Source organism: Pogoniulus pusillus, chromosome 5 (genome assembly GCF_015220805.1).
Source record: "Pogoniulus pusillus isolate bPogPus1 chromosome 5, bPogPus1.pri, whole genome shotgun sequence".
In the NCBI taxonomy this organism is placed as follows: Eukaryota; Metazoa; Chordata; class Aves; order Piciformes; family Lybiidae; genus Pogoniulus; species Pogoniulus pusillus.
In genome coordinates, this window is record NC_087268.1 from 28,956,292 (window position 1) to 28,971,713 (window position 15,422).

The 15,422-nt window shown below is 42.2% G+C and overlaps 1 protein-coding gene across 1 annotated transcript in view; it reads left to right on the forward strand.

Annotated features, from left to right (window-relative positions):
* Positions 1-6,020: 6,020 nt before the first annotated feature.
* The window catches only part of LOC135175482 (pinopsin-like), a 96,965-nt gene continuing 87,563 nt past the window's right edge, over positions 6,021-15,422 (forward strand). Inside the window, exon 1 of the mRNA XM_064143647.1 lies at positions 6,021-6,366. Coding sequence (XP_063999717.1) covers positions 6,030-6,366 — 337 coding nt within the window. The 5' untranslated portion in view covers positions 6,021-6,029. The remainder of the gene's footprint in view (positions 6,367-15,422) is intronic.

Genomic DNA, 15,422 nt, shown 5'->3' on the forward strand with positions numbered 1-15,422 from the left:
AACGGGACATAGAACTGCTTGAGAGAATCCAGCACAGAGCTATGAAGACGATTAAGGGAATGGAGCAACTCTCTTATGAGGAGAGACTGAGGGAGCTGTGGCTCTTTAGCTTGGAGGAGACTGAGGGGTGACCTCATTAATGTTTATAAATATGTAAAGGGTGAGTGCCAGGAGGATGGAGCCAGGCTCTGCTCAGTGATGCCTGATGACAGGACAAGCGGCAATGGGTGGAAGTTGAAGCATAAGAAGTTTCATGGAAATACGAGGAGGAAATTTTTCACAGTGAGGGTGAGAGCACACTGGAACAGGCTGCCCAGGGGCACTGTGGAGTCTCCCTCTCTGGAGATACTCAAAAACCCGCCTGGGCACGGTCCTGTGTCATCTGGTACAGGTGATGCTGCTCTGGCAGGGGAGAGTTGGACTAGATGGTCTTTCGAGGTCCCTTCTAGTCCCTGTCATTCTGTGAGAGCCTACCCCACCTTGCCGTGTAGACCCACACCACCGCCAGAGACACCCTGCCGGACCCTGGCGGGCAGTGCCGGATGGGAGCAACGGCACAGCAAGCGGGGCAGGGGGCGCACTGAAAGTGTGGGTTGTGGATCGACCCCATGCGGCCCTCTCCTTTGGTGCCCCCCAGCCTGGCGTGGGCAGAGCACGGCGACTGCCGGGGCTGCAGGGGGAGCTCCCCCTTGTTGTTCTGTTAGTTTGCAAATGTATTCTTCTCTCCCCGCCATCCCCGAGTCGGGTGTCTGCTTAGCCCTCCTGGGGCGGCAGAAAGAGAAGTGAGCGGGCGGGGCGACCTCAGCGCATCCGCCCCGCTCAGAGTAAGTGCGGAGGCTTGAGGGGGGAGGTGGGCGGCATGGGGCGGGCGCTGCTGGATGTCCCGGCGAAAGCCGCCGAGCCGCGCTGTGCCTGCCAGGGATGCCGGTGTTGCAGCGTGTCGCCGCTCATTCCGCCTTTGCCGGAGGTGTAGGTGGTTTTTCTTTCCTTGGTTTGCTCTGGATGATAAATGGAGGTGGGTTTTTCCTCTTTCAGTTTTCTGCACCCCCTCCCCTCAACCCCCCCTAAAGTGTTGAAAAGTTTGTGAAGGAGAAGCCGTACCCTGACAGTGGCTGCAGGAGGTTTGCCTCGATGCAGTGTTGGAAAGCCTGGGGGGAGACGGAGCGCTGCGAAGGTGCTGTCTGCCCCCTCTGCTGCAGCCATCCCAGCTGAGGGGCCGAGGAGACGCTTCGCTTCTCATTGCTTCGGCGCAGCTCAAGAACGGGTCCGGTCCATTTGCTGTTACCTTAGATATTTCTGTGCAAACAACTTAAATTTGCCTTAACTTTGAAAGTACTATACAAAGGTAGTTTTTACTTCGGAAGGAACGGTTCAGGGATTTACCTTGCTTCTTTACCACATTGTTAGAATGCTTTCGCACATTAGCCAGTCAAGTCGAGGCAGCCAGTGGACTTCGCTGCATGTACTCTACACTGGTTACTAGTTTTGATGTTTTCCTTTTTCATAAATGGGAATTTCTAAAAGTAAGCCTGCATGCAAGAGGTTCTCCAAAAGATAATCGGGTTTGGGAGCTGGGACCCTAGAACCTCCTTTGGATCATTTAAAGTCTACTTCTAACGACCTGGCTCTGGACCTCTTGATAATCTCACATTGTGTATTTAGTGTTGCCCAGTCCTCCTTCTTTATCTTTGGGAAGAAAGATTTAAGGTGATACCTCTGGTTGTGGTTACTGGCTGTTAAGAATAATATAGTTTCTGATGTGGAAAACAAAGTTTAGTATACAAAAACTTAATAATACAGGGTTCCTGACAAAATTCTGGCATAATGTAAATATATATATATCATGTAATAATGTAAATATATATATAATATAATGTATAATAATATATATAATGTAAATATATATATATATATTCTTCTTCATGAAATTGCATCAGGGAATGCCTTTGAAATGAGTATTTACTAAATGTAACTTTGCAGAGAAAGCTGTTTATAAATGAAGGAAAAAGCTTGAACAACAGGTTGGTTAAGGCTGTGTGGGTTTGTAAATGTAAGGGTCTTTTTATAGTTCCCCCATATAATAACATAAATATAATTTTAAAATAATGTTGGGTTGGTTTTTTTTTTTGCAGTATGATGTTAAAGTTTGTTTTTGTTTTAAGCAAGTAAGATATTCAACAATGAAGTATGATCTTTGGCCTTTTGCACAACTTTGCATGGGAAGAAAGTAAAGAATCTTCCAATCAGAAATAATTAATGTGTGCTCATTTAAGATAATAAAAACTCCAAACAATCCTGAACTTTTAAAGCTAATATGTTCAATAAGTTAGTACTCAATTTAGAACAAAAAAAAGAAAGAAGGAAAAGGCTTCACTGGTGTGAGATACTGCTCGAACTAATGTGTGGTGCAAGTGCAAAAAGAAGCCTTACACTCTCAAGTATTAATGCCAGCGTTCTCAGAAGCCAATATAACATCTTTTGAAACTTTTTTTTTCCCAATAGACTGCTTCAGAGAAAAGTGCAAGTGGTGATGGGTGTCTGATGTACTATGTCTTTAGATGACTTCTGTCAGAACCCATTAACAGATGAGGCATTTAGTGACTGGTGATGTTAAATGAACACTTCGCCTGTTTCACCTAACTGTGTTTTGTATTAATTCTGGTATGTTTTCCATTCCACATCAACTCAAATGGAAGGAGACAAACTAGATGTTCATTTCTTTGCTTTAAATGCAAAACCAGATCTTGTCTAGGGTTTTAAAACATTTTCTGGAAAAGCATAATTGGCAGAACTAGAGTTCAGTACTGCAAGCTCTGGAGTTTGCTAGTAACTTATATTAAACCAAGCTATCTGTCAGGAGACGGAAGAAAAGTCAAGTGAACCTTTCAGCACACGAGGGTATCTACAGGAGGTTTTTTTAGCAATAATGTGCATTATTCATCTAAATGTTAACATTAGGTAAGAGCTAGATTTGTTCTTGAAGTTATTGGTATAGGAGTTTAAAAGCTTTATTGAAATCAGAATCCGGTTTGTGTTTCATTCAAAAGTGAAAATAGCACTCTATACATAAGCAACTAAGGGAAGACTTACACCCTTATATCACAGATCTTCAGACGTTTTCCTCTTCAGACTTCTGTCTTTGAAGTTCACACTTCTTGAAGCGCATCTTCATTTGTCCTTTTTATCTTCTGATTTCAAGTGGCCGCATTGCTTGACCTTCACGGTGTGTGTACTAACTTTTTAAAACTATCTTACGCTGAATTGCCAGGGCCTTGCTCCTCTTCCATGGGAGTTAAGGCTTCCTTCCCTGGTGTACCACAGCAGAGCTCATTCTGCTGAAGCCAGGTGCATTGCAATCCACGGAGCAGTGACCTGTGCACTCGGCTGTGCCTGCACATCTGGTATCAGACTGATGATTTTTTAGTCACCTGAATCCCACCCAGGGAGTAAATGTCCTTTCACAAGCGCTGTACTTATGAACTCTTAATATGTCTGTAAGAATGTAGGTTTTATGTTAGTGTATAAAGAATAGCTACATGTTATTAATTGTATTCTGATCTTAATATAGATACATATGTAAAGTTAGCCATATTTGCCAAGAGGTTATAACTTTAGCTTTGTCTAACACCAAGGCTGTAATGCTTGAATGATTATATTATTCAGAACCTTTGCTGCGATTATTCTGGTGAAGTTAATTTCCTCACAGAAACATTTATGATGACATACTATAACCTTTGCTACAGATTATCTAGGTGTAACCAGTTTCACTTGAAAAAAAAGGTTGCATCTATGGCTGAAATTAATCTGTATGTAAATGGTTGAAATGTCTTCATATTTTGAAGCCGTATTCTGCAATAGGCTTTGCAGAAAGTCGAGCACAGAGGACTGACTTCAGTTGCTTTCTTCAGCAAACACATGCAAACAGATTAGGCGAAACTTAAGTCTTCAAAGTGATGGTAAAATTAATACATTTGTTTGGTAGAAGCTACAATGTAAGAGGAGTTATAAATTTTGTAAATCTGGAAATTATTACTTACTGATTTTAATTTCACCGTACAACATGTTTTCCTGTGAATTCTTCCTTCAGAAGCACAATGCCATCATGATTTTTCCCCATATGAAAAAAACGTTCAACTGTTTGCCTTTTCACTCCTACAATTAGTGACTGAGGAAAGCTTAGAATCCAATTTTTTAATCGTTGTTGTGTTTGTCTTACATTTCACTAAACTTTCATTCTCCTTTAAATATGATTATGAGCAAAATGTAAATATATTGACAAGCTGCTCCTTGTCAGCTTCCTACTATAGTCTGCCACCAGAATTGGACAGGGGATAATTTTTATTTCAAAATGACACAGAGTGGATTTCAAATGTTCTTTCTTTCAGATATACTAACAAGACCCTTACCAGTCTAAATTACCATGTACTTCATAAACAGGGGAGCAAAGCAAAAAGCATCAGCATTTCAGATTGTCAATGACTAAACAGTAGAAAGACTGCAATGTGTACATACTCATCACAAGAGAAAGTAAAGGCAAACTGTATTCATTAGAGTTCAAAACCACTGCAGTAATAAGACAAAATTAGCACAGTAAGGCTGTGAAAATAGGGAAATACTATTAAGAACTACTTGCAGTAAATGTTCACTGTGATGCAAAGATACAATAAAACAAATAAACCAGACAACCTCTCTATCTTCAGCTAGCTCTGAAATCTCACTTTTCCAGTTAGTTCATAGATCTCCCAAAAAAGACACTTCTCAATTTTCAAGTATGTGTGATCATTCTAGAAGTACATGATTCATGAAAGAAAAGTTTTCATATTTTTTAGTTCAGCAAGCCATAGCTATTATGCATTTTTGCACTGAGGAGTGGAAATTCCTGCAGGCATTTATACCTTAGATATATGTCCATTTCCATTTCTGCCTACAAACATGCAGAAGGCTGGCTAAGCAGTTATGCATCCATGTTAAGTACTCTGCTACTGCTATGCAAGATACAGAGAGTGCATTCACTGCGGGCAGGTAGACAAATCTGTGCCTGTGGTAGGAAAGAGCTGTGAAGCTTTGGGTGTTTGGCTGGTTTGTAAATGATAAAGGAGAACATTTGTCCACTGGCAAGCATGGGAGAGGTGAAGTTTGTATCACAGCTCTGCCAACCTTTGTAAGCACACAAGAGCTTCAGGGGGTGTGCTTTAAATTATTCTTTCTCAATAAAGAAATAATTTATCCTAAAATTGTCATCATTTTAATTAAGGCCTAGTCAAGACTGATGCTTTGCTGAGTGTGGATTTGCTTTCATATGGAGGAAGATAGAGTTCTTTTTTTGGGGAAGCTGCTGCAGAAGATACGTCTTACTGTGCGTTTTCTCACCTGAGAAAGTGCAAATAACCTTCTCCATGCTAAACTGTGAGGTAGGGAAAACATAGAGAACAGCCAAGGAAGTGTCAACAACATGAATTTTCTGTTGAAAATTAGAGAGAACAGAAAAGACTGAGAAGTATTTGTTGTAATTCAAAAAGGGAGGAAGTCTCAGTAAATTAGATACCTACCATTTGGTCGTTGGTCTTTTAACACAGTTTTTCTTTTCTGTTTTCAGATAGATACTCATTGTCAGAGGATAATAACCGTAGTTGCCTGTTGATAGAAGGGCTGCCCATTTGCTGAAGAAAGAGACCATGCTGGAGCACCTTATTTTTTCCTTCTCAGCCTCAAAAAATATCATCTAGCATGATCCTGGGTTTAAATATCAAAAGATGAACTTGAGGTAATTGTTTGCTTGGTTCTGCTACACTGGAATCAGTGGTAGAGTTGACCACTGGAGAAGTACAGAGCAGGGAAATACTCCTGTGATGCAACAGAGTATCGCACACCTGTGAAACCATCCAAGAGGTATCTCAGCTGAGTGAATACTGTAAGGCTCCTGAGGTGATTTGACCTGTGATGGAGGCACATTTCTGGGTAACTGCTGGAAGACTTCAGTACAGGGCACCTGGCATTTCAGCCCTTACTGATACCTGTCAAAGTCCAAAATGAACCGCACTTGGACATACAACCTGAGCTTTGTTGAACTTACAGATCCTATTGAGCCAAGAGCTGGACTCTCACGAAATGGGCATACAGTAGTGGCTGTTTTCCTTGGACTTATCTTGGTTTTTGGTTTCTTGAATAACTTGATCGTCCTCATCCTGTTCTGCAAATTCAAAGCTCTGCGTAACCCAGTCAACATGCTTCTCCTGAACATCAGTATCAGCGACATGTTAGTGTGCATCTCAGGCACTACGCTCAGTTTTGCATCCAACATCCATGGCAAATGGATTGGAGGGCAGCACGGTTGTAGGTGGTATGGCTTTGTCAATTCATGCTTTGGTAAGAGTCTGATGATAATTCTCTTGTTCTTTTTAACACTGGTGTGTGAAACAACTTGATCAGTGAGCTCACCGTTGGTCTATGGTAAACAGAACTTCAGTTGCCTTGTTATGTTCAAACACGAATGCATGATCTAGAATGTTCTGACAGAAGACTTTATGGAAGAGTAGCCCAGATCTGGTGAATATTTCCTATCATATCCCATTTTTTGAAGTTACTTGTTTTTAAAAGCTAAAAATGACATCTAGAAAGAGGCAAGCCACTGGAATGAGTTCAACTAAGTATGTGAACACACATAATACTTCCCCCTCAGGAAAATCTGTGCCAGTGATGAAGCGCAGACCTCTCAGTGGTGCTTCTGTCATGAACAAAGCCTCCTGAAAGTACTTCCATTTACTACTTGAAATTACCCATTCCCTCAATCCCCTAAAGGCCCAGATAATGTCAGTTTTCATCATTAGATGCTTTCTGATCTCTCACAAAGAAAGAGCTTTATTCTAAAATCATATACTTGTAAATTCAATAGTAAATTAAGTCATAGGGATAGATTTGTTGGAAATGGTTGAATATGTAACAAAAATGTTCAGCATTCTTTTCCTTTCCAAATAAATCTTTTCCTGCACTTATAGGTTTAAGTGTTCTAATTAAAAATTATTTTAGATATTAAAAACAGATAAGGAAAACAGCCTCGTCAGAGGGCATGTTGTGGAGGCAGGGAATTAATGTGGCCGAGTCAGGGATTTATATAAAAATAAGTTATTTTATTTTCCCAAAAACTCACCCCCAAACTATATACAGAAATTAATTTAGTTTTAATTACCAGATTCAGCTCCTTTGAGAAAATCTACAGGATGCCATAAATAATTTGACTATTTTGGAAGTCAGAAGTTGGAAAAGGCTTTTTAGCTATTAAATTATAGTGTTTTTTTAATAATAAAGCTGAGCCAAACAACTCACAGTCAGACTGGCTGAAAAGGGTGGTCCAGCTGCCTGTCTGCTGGGGTTCTCTTTCAGAAGCTGTAGGAGAGTCCTTAAGACCTTAATAGGTGCTACTGGGTGAAGCCATCCTTTGGAGCAGAGCGCCAGGGGCTCCTGCTGCAGAATCTATCCATGCGGGGGGGGGGGGGGGAGAACTATCAGGCATGCACAATCTCTAAGGCAGGAAGCCCAAGAGTGGGAAGCCCCCCATATTTATACCCTTCCTAGACAAAGAGCATAATTACCACTTCCTAGGTGTGAAGACCACAGCCAATCCCAGCCTGATTCTCAGGTGGGCACTTCACGGGCACCCCTCGTGCCAGAAGGGCACCTTGCTCACCCCCTTCATGCCTGCAGGGCAGGGTGGGGGCAAACAGGTCTGTTCACACCTTTTCCTCTCCCATTCAAGCCACAGAGGGAGAGGAATTTAGGTGTATACAGGACTCCAGGACTCCAGGACAGGGCAGCTTTCATCTCTCCCAAGGTATCCTTTCACTTTAAGAATTACATCACTAAGCATTGACTCTTTCTGCATTTATTCCTTGTTCAAAAAATATCTACCAAAGCATAAACTGCACATCTGGATGTGATCTCTGTCTCATCCAGACTGAGGGACCTGGCACAGCTCCCTCTTGCTGTACACCCTTACTCTGGCACCTGCAGGCCACTAGGACAGGAATGAGCTCATCCTTGGCTCTTCTCTTACCCTGGAGTTGCAATGCATCTTGTTCAGATGGCCCAAGAAGTGATCCCACAGCACTTGAAGTAGTCAGGCTGCAGATGTAACCCCACGTATTCTATCTTAATTTAAGCTCTCACTAAGGCAAATGGTACCCTTTCCTTCCTCTAGCATGTGCTCAACTAACTCAGCCTAGCAGCTTCTCTTGGGAAACTGCTGTTTCGACCAAAGTGAGCTTCCAGGAGTTAGCTGTGTTGTATAAAGGACTGACTTTGGCCTTTCAAAAACCAGACCCCACTGTCAACAATGCTTTGGCTTTTTTAATGGGCTGTTTCCAGTTTAGTCTGTGCAGAGCAGAATGGCACATCTTCTTCTTGTAGAGTTCCTTTACTTTTTTGTGAACTTTACAACTTCCAATATTTTAGAAGCTAATCTTCCCAGGGACAAAAAAATCTCAAACACAAAAACATTAGGACTCTCTTTTTTCCTCCACCCCCGTTCTTATCATTTATTGCTGACGTTTGTGAGTAATATTTGGAGGAAGGAGTAAAAAGGAATGTGTTACGGGATTAAGGGAAAAACTATATTGAAGGTGTCCTTCAAGCCTGCTGGTTTCTGTCAGGATATTGTGTGTTACCATCCCAGTAACGGTGGAATTAAACCAACAAACAGGTAAGTTTGCCCTGGGGTGCCTTAGCTGTTGAATAATTTTATTCTGTCAGATCTTCTGTGTAAATTGGATGGAGTAGTGTAGATTTCCATACTATTGTGATGTTCATATTTCTGATGCATTTCTTAAAATTCATTAGGTCATCAAGGAACAAACGAGCAAACAAAACCACAAAAGCCTGAATTCCAAAGGTAACCTCAGCTCCTCCAAGTGGAATCGGTGCTGCCAGCAGGGTATCCTGGCTGTCTAAGCCACGTAATTGCAGATAAAGTGTGCACATGCAAACTTCTCTGACAGCTCTAAAAAAAAAAAAGTCTCTTTAGCAACTGTTAAAGTCTTGCAGTGGTCACAATATCTTTTTTGCTTCACTAGTGTATATAAAGGACATACTGAAGACGTTTGCTCGCAGAGTTACAATTTAAAACTTTTCACTGTAAAAGCAAATAGTAGTAGTAGGTTGCCTAACACACACATATATATGTATATATCTGTCTCTATGACTGGGCTGTACTTGTTGATAAACACCATTATTCACCAGTTGTTCGAGTTTTTTTGGGTTTGTGCTTCAAAGTAGGCTGAAAGTGAGCTATTGTGGGTGTGCAGTGTGTTCATGGATTTTCTAAGTCTCAACAGCATTACAGATTGCACAATGATCCATTAAACAGAACAAGTTATTTTTTTAACAGCTGTTAGATAGTGACATAAGGGAGTTTACAGCTTTTTATTGAGGCTTTCAGATACTATAGCTAAAAGAAGTGACAGCATTTTATTCATTGTAAGATTATTTTCCTTGCCTTCTGCTGACTTGGTAAAAATTGTATAAAACTTAACAAAGTGATTCAGAAAGTCAAGAGGCAGAAAATAAAGTATGTTCTGTGTCATACAGAGGCTGAGGGAGCTGGGATTGGTTAGCCTGGAGAAGAGGAGGCTCAGGGGAGACCTTATTGCTGTATACAACTACCTGAGGGGTGGTTGTGGCCAGGAGGAGGTTGCTCTCTTCTCTCAGGTGGCCAGCACCAGAACGAGAGGACACAGCCTCAAGCTACGCCAGGGGAAATTTAGGCTGGAGGTGAGGAGAAAGTTCTTCACTGAGAGAGTCATTGGACACTGGAATGGGCTGCCCGGGGAGGTGGTGGAGTCGCCGTCCCTGGAGCTGTTCAGGGCAGGATTGGACGTGGCACTTGGTGCCATGGTCTAGCCTTGAGCTGTGTGGTAAAGGGTTGGACTTGATGATCTGTGAGGTCTCTTCCAACCTTGCTGATACTGTGATACTGTGATACGCTGGTAGCTTGAGACCTTGCTTGCTGTTGTAGTGTAGTTACTGAGGATAAGGAAGCTTTTTGCCAGCAAGACACCTAAGTATGTTTTTTATGATATCTGAATGGTCCAGTTTAGATTGTAGCCTTTGGCCTGATTACTGCAACTACCTTGCAAGTGGCAAAGCTGATTAGATTTATAAACATAAGTATAAAACTCATAAAGACTACAAAAGGCCATATGAGACTATGGTATAAAAGAAGCATATAAGAACACAGATACAGTGAAATTGTATTGGCTAGGAGAAGAAAAATGCTTTCTGTTATTTACACTTTCTTGTAGTCCTTTAGCTTGTCCATTAGCTTATCCTTGTTTGTTCCTCATGTCTGATTTTGGCTGAGAGGAATTGCCCTAATGCTTGAGGTACAGGATGGAGATGTGTAATAGGAAAGGTTGAAGGTCTGTGAGCATATTAACCTCAGTCGCAGATGAAGGAGTGAGAGAGAGACGGGTGTGTGGTCTTCAGGTGGTGTGCAGTTCTGGTGGTCTGGTGGGGATGGTGGTCCGCTAGGAATTCCACTCTTTGGCAGGCATTTCTCCTGCCTTTTTATACAGTTTTCTGCTCAGTGTCCAGCTGCAGCCCCCCCAGGACATCTTCCTGTGCATTCTCACACATTCGCAGGGGTCCGGCGTCGTGGGGGGGAGAGCCTCCACCCTCTCTCAGCTACACCTGTCCACACCCTGCATACACATCCCTTGGGGGCAGCTGAGATAAGATGGAGGCTTCCTGGGCAGTCCAGCCAGGGTGAGGTCTAGGAGTTTCAAAGGTATTGTCTGTTGATTTGCATCCCTGAGCTTTTGGGCCAAGCACCGAGTCTGAGTCCCAGAAGTAACAAGATTAAGGAGAGATGATGCAATCTTTGTTGATTAAGGAGGGACGATGCAATCTTTATCTTTGTTGATAACCAAGAGAGAGGATCAGACTCTCACAGAGCCCCTATTACAAGCCTCTATTACAAGAGGCATGTGGAGATGCTGAGGCGTGTCCAGAGAAGGGCCACTGGGATGATCAGAGGGCTGGAGCACCTCTGCTGTGAGGACAGACTGAAGGAGTTGGGGCTGTTCAGTCTGGAGAAGAGGAGGCTCTGAGGTGACCTTATTGTGGCCTTCCAGTATCTGAAGGGAGCCTACAAAAACTCTGGGGAGGGACTTTTTAGGCCATCAGGTAGTGACAGGACTAGAGGGAATGGAGTAAAGCCGGAGGTGGGGAGATTCAGACTGGACGTGAGGAGAAAGTTGTTCAGCATGAGAGTGCTGAGAGCCTGGAATGGATTGCCCAGGGAGGTGGTTGAGGCCCCATCCCTGGAGGTGTTTAAGGCCAGGCTGGATGAGTCTGTCCAGCCTGATCAAGGGTAGAGTGTCCCTGCCCATGGCAGGGGTGGGGTGTTTGAACTCGATGATCCTTGTGGTCCCTTCCAATCCTGAGTGATTCTATGATTCTGTGTCTGCTTTCTGATTTCAAAACGTTCACAGAAAACAGAAGTTTTAGAAGAAATTAGGGAATGCAGGAGTCAATCAGTAAGCCTGTAATGGGGCTTTAAGAAGAGCATTAAATATCGTGAGACACCCTAGGGAAATGTAAGAGCTGTTGGGAGCATTAGGAATGGAGCTACAGGGCAAACAGCGTGGGCTGTTCACATGATTTTACCAGGATGCTTGTGTGTGCTTGCAGCTATGTCAAGTAGGTCATTGCAGTGGAAACTGCACATGTTGCTGAGCTGGGGAAATGGATGAATTTACTAAATTTACTCCCATTACCCACCACTTAGCCATGGTTTCTCAGGCTCGTGGTTACACATTGAAGCAAAATGGAATATGCAGGGACAGGATACATTTTCCCAGCTGGACTCTGAGTAAACTTTGCAAACAAGCTGAAATAAGGATTGTTAAATACATCATTGAATAATGAATCATTGGATTTTAATTTAGAAAAAATATATTATTTAGATTCACATATTCACAGACACCATACATGCAGAAAGTAATATGCTGTCCTAAGGTGAAGTTTTTCAAGTAATGTGCCTCTCTCACATGTAGTCTCTCCAGTGCTTTGTTAAACACTTAAAATCTTAAAGGGGACACAGTCTCAAATTGTGCCAGGGTAGGTATAGGCTGGATATTAGGAAGAAGTTCTTCACAGAGAGAGTGATTTCCCATTGGAATGGGCTGCCCAGGGAAGTGGTGGAGGCACCGTCCCTGGGAGTCTTCAAGAAAAGCCTGGATGAGGCACTTAGTGCCATGGTCTAGTTGATTGGTTAGGGCTGGGTGCTAGGTTGGAGTGGATGATCTTGGAGGTCTCTTCCAACCTGGTTGATTCTATGATTCAGAAACATGTCATATTTTCCCAAGATACTTGCAATAATGTGGACTTCCCAGACATGTAGGACAGACAGAATCCAGGCTCAGATGACTTCTGGAGTTAATTTTCAGAATTGTTACTCTATACCATGCCCTATAGGATTAAATATTAAATAGATTAATACATATAGGAAAGATGAGGCTGTCTCTGACATTAGAATTTACTGCTGGAAAAGATATTTTTGTGACTCTCGAAGTCTTAGTTTATATTTTCAGGTGTCTGCTGGTTGTTCCCTCAACCTTCATAGCAGTTTAAATACCTGGCAGTTTGCCTCAGAAGTTAATTCCAATATTTCTTGAAAAAAAAAATCAGATTGGTGTTTTGGGCATCAAATGAACATCACTATGCAAGAAGACACAGAGATGCCTTTGCTATCTGAAACTGCATGATTCCAGGCAATGTTTTCCTGCACAATGTCCTATCTCTCCTCAACACAGGACAGGGGCACATTCTTAAATCTATTCTGACCGAAGTAAGGCATGTATATGTGTCTCTATGCCTGTTGGTAAACCAAGGTCCTACCTAAATGAAAACTTTAATCTTTTTAGAAACTCCATAGCACTCCATTATATGGGTGGGTAATCTTTTCAGTTGCGTTAAAACAGTTATTGATTCATTCCCTGGTGAACTGCTAAAGAGCACACTGAATGAGAAGCAGTGTGTCCAGTTCTGGGCCACTCAATTCAAGAGAGATGTTCCGGTGCTGGATTGTGTCCAGAGAAGGGCGACAAGTCTGGTGAAGGGCCTGGAACACAAACCCTATGAGGAGAGGCTGAGGGAGCTGGGGGTGTGCAGCCTGCAGAAGAGGAGGCTCAGGGGGGACCTCATTGCTGTCTACAACTACCTGAAGGGAGGCTGTGGCCAGGTGGAGGGTGGCCTCTTCTCCCAGGCAACCAGCAACAGAACAAGGGGACACAATCTCAAGTTGTGCTGGGGGAAGTATAGGCTGGATGTTAGGAGGAAGTTCTTGCCAGAGAGAGTGATTGGCATTGGAATGGGCTGCCCAGGGAGGTGGTGGAGGCACCATCCCTGGAGGTGTTGAAGCAAAGCCTGGATGAGGCACTTAGTGCCATGGTCTAGTTGACTGGCTAGGGCTGGGTGCTAGGTTGGACTGAATGATCTTGGAGGTCCTTTCCAACCTGGTTGATTCTATGATTCTATGATTTTTTTTTTTTTAAGTTCAGCTGCCTTGTGACCTTAAATAGATAATTTTCTTCTTAATCTTTTAGCTTTATTTTATATTACAGAATCACACAGAATCACAGGATCCATCAGGTTGGAAAATACTTTTGAGATCATCAAATCCAACCTATTACCCAACAACCAAATCATGGCACATAGTGCCACATCCAGTCCCTTTTTCTTCTCTTCTGCTGACAGCCACTCTGCCCCAGTCCTGGAGCACTGGTCATGTTCTGTGCCTTAGACTCACTCCACTAAAGGACTTAGAGTATAGACTTATAACACACTGGAAATGTTCTGGTTATGAGATACAGTTGAGATCTCAGGTGAAATGGATAGCTCTCCTGTGAGAAAACATTTTTTTTCCCAGGAGTAAAGACAGTCTCCCTTTGCTTGATCCTGGAAGAGCTGAAGCCTGAATTTTTCTGAGCCCTAGTACACCAAGTATTCACTTCCAGTGCAAACCTACCCTTTAGCAGCTCCTCACTTGCCCAGTGAACATAGATAGCTCCTTCTCCAGTAGGTTCAGGATGGGATAAAAAGTGATATTTCTATAAATAAAGCTAATTGCAAGCACAATAATCAGTAACATTTAGGAAAACACAGTTCTGCATCTGGCTGCTAAAGTGCACTCTAAAGTGCATAGACTCTCATATATCTGCATGACCCATACAAGCTTTCCTAGGTTGTTGTTCAGCATCAGAAATACTTTGTTGATTCAAATAAAGCGGGGGGGAGTATCTGACCAAATGAAATAGGTCAAAAGTGCTTATATATCCTTTATCTAAAAAAGAAGACATGTTGTCATTACCTAGAGGGTTTTCCTTCTTTTAATACAATCTCATAGCTTGTCCTGAACTTTTCTGCTTAATTCTAAGTACCTGATATTCATTAGATCACATAGTAAATGGAAATACAAAAGTACAGATTTAGGAGGTGCGTAAACTGAACTCCTCTTTGTCATCCTGTCTCTATGGAAACTGGAGTTAGCCTGCTGTTCTTTCTACTTAAATTATTAATCAGTGGTATAACACTCTTGAGTACCATATTTACACGGAAAAATAAAATGCTGAACACCTTAGAGACAGATAGGAGTTATCTGACTAAACTTAGACATTTTCCAATCCTGTAGGCTTCTTTTATAATTAGTGCAAAAGCAAATTTGTACTTCCAGTATGCTGGTTGTCTGATGTATTTGAAGTGTTATCTTCAGAGTGATATGAGTTGGTGCTCTTCAAGTGCCTCTTTATATCCACTGACTGAAAGGAGCCCAAGCTCAGGAGTGGACATTTGTTCTGTACCTGTCTGGACTAACGAGATAACCTTCACAAATAGAGTGCTTATTGCTTCTTTTGTCTTTATGTCATTTTCCTACTTTTGCTTGTAATTCCCTCTCCAATTCAGTGTCCTCTTGCTGGATACTGTCTTTATTTATTAATTTATTTCCAGTTCCTATAGGCATCAAGCACAGTACAGTTTTGAAATCCCTTGGTAGAAGAGTTGTCCAAGAGTGAGTATTCAGAAGACATCTGTTGTATTTCCATGAATGGGCACCGAGTCTTTTTTCAGAGCTTAAGTTCCCACATTCATCATGTAGGGAAAATGCTGTCTGCTCTTCCTATGGACACTAGTGTTTGCTTCTGTGTTCAATTTAAGTGCTTGAAGAAGGGAGACAGCTTTGGCCAAAGTTCTGTAAAACCTAACAAAGAAGGAATTAGGCTGTGCAGAGGAAGCGAGAATGGGAGACTCAGTGTCATACTTTGAACGTTATCCCTGAAATCAGATACTTCATTCTGGAAGTGCCATTAATGCCATTTTAGGACAAGAGAAGATTTTGCCTTCATCATGGCAGATCATAACCCAAGCTATCA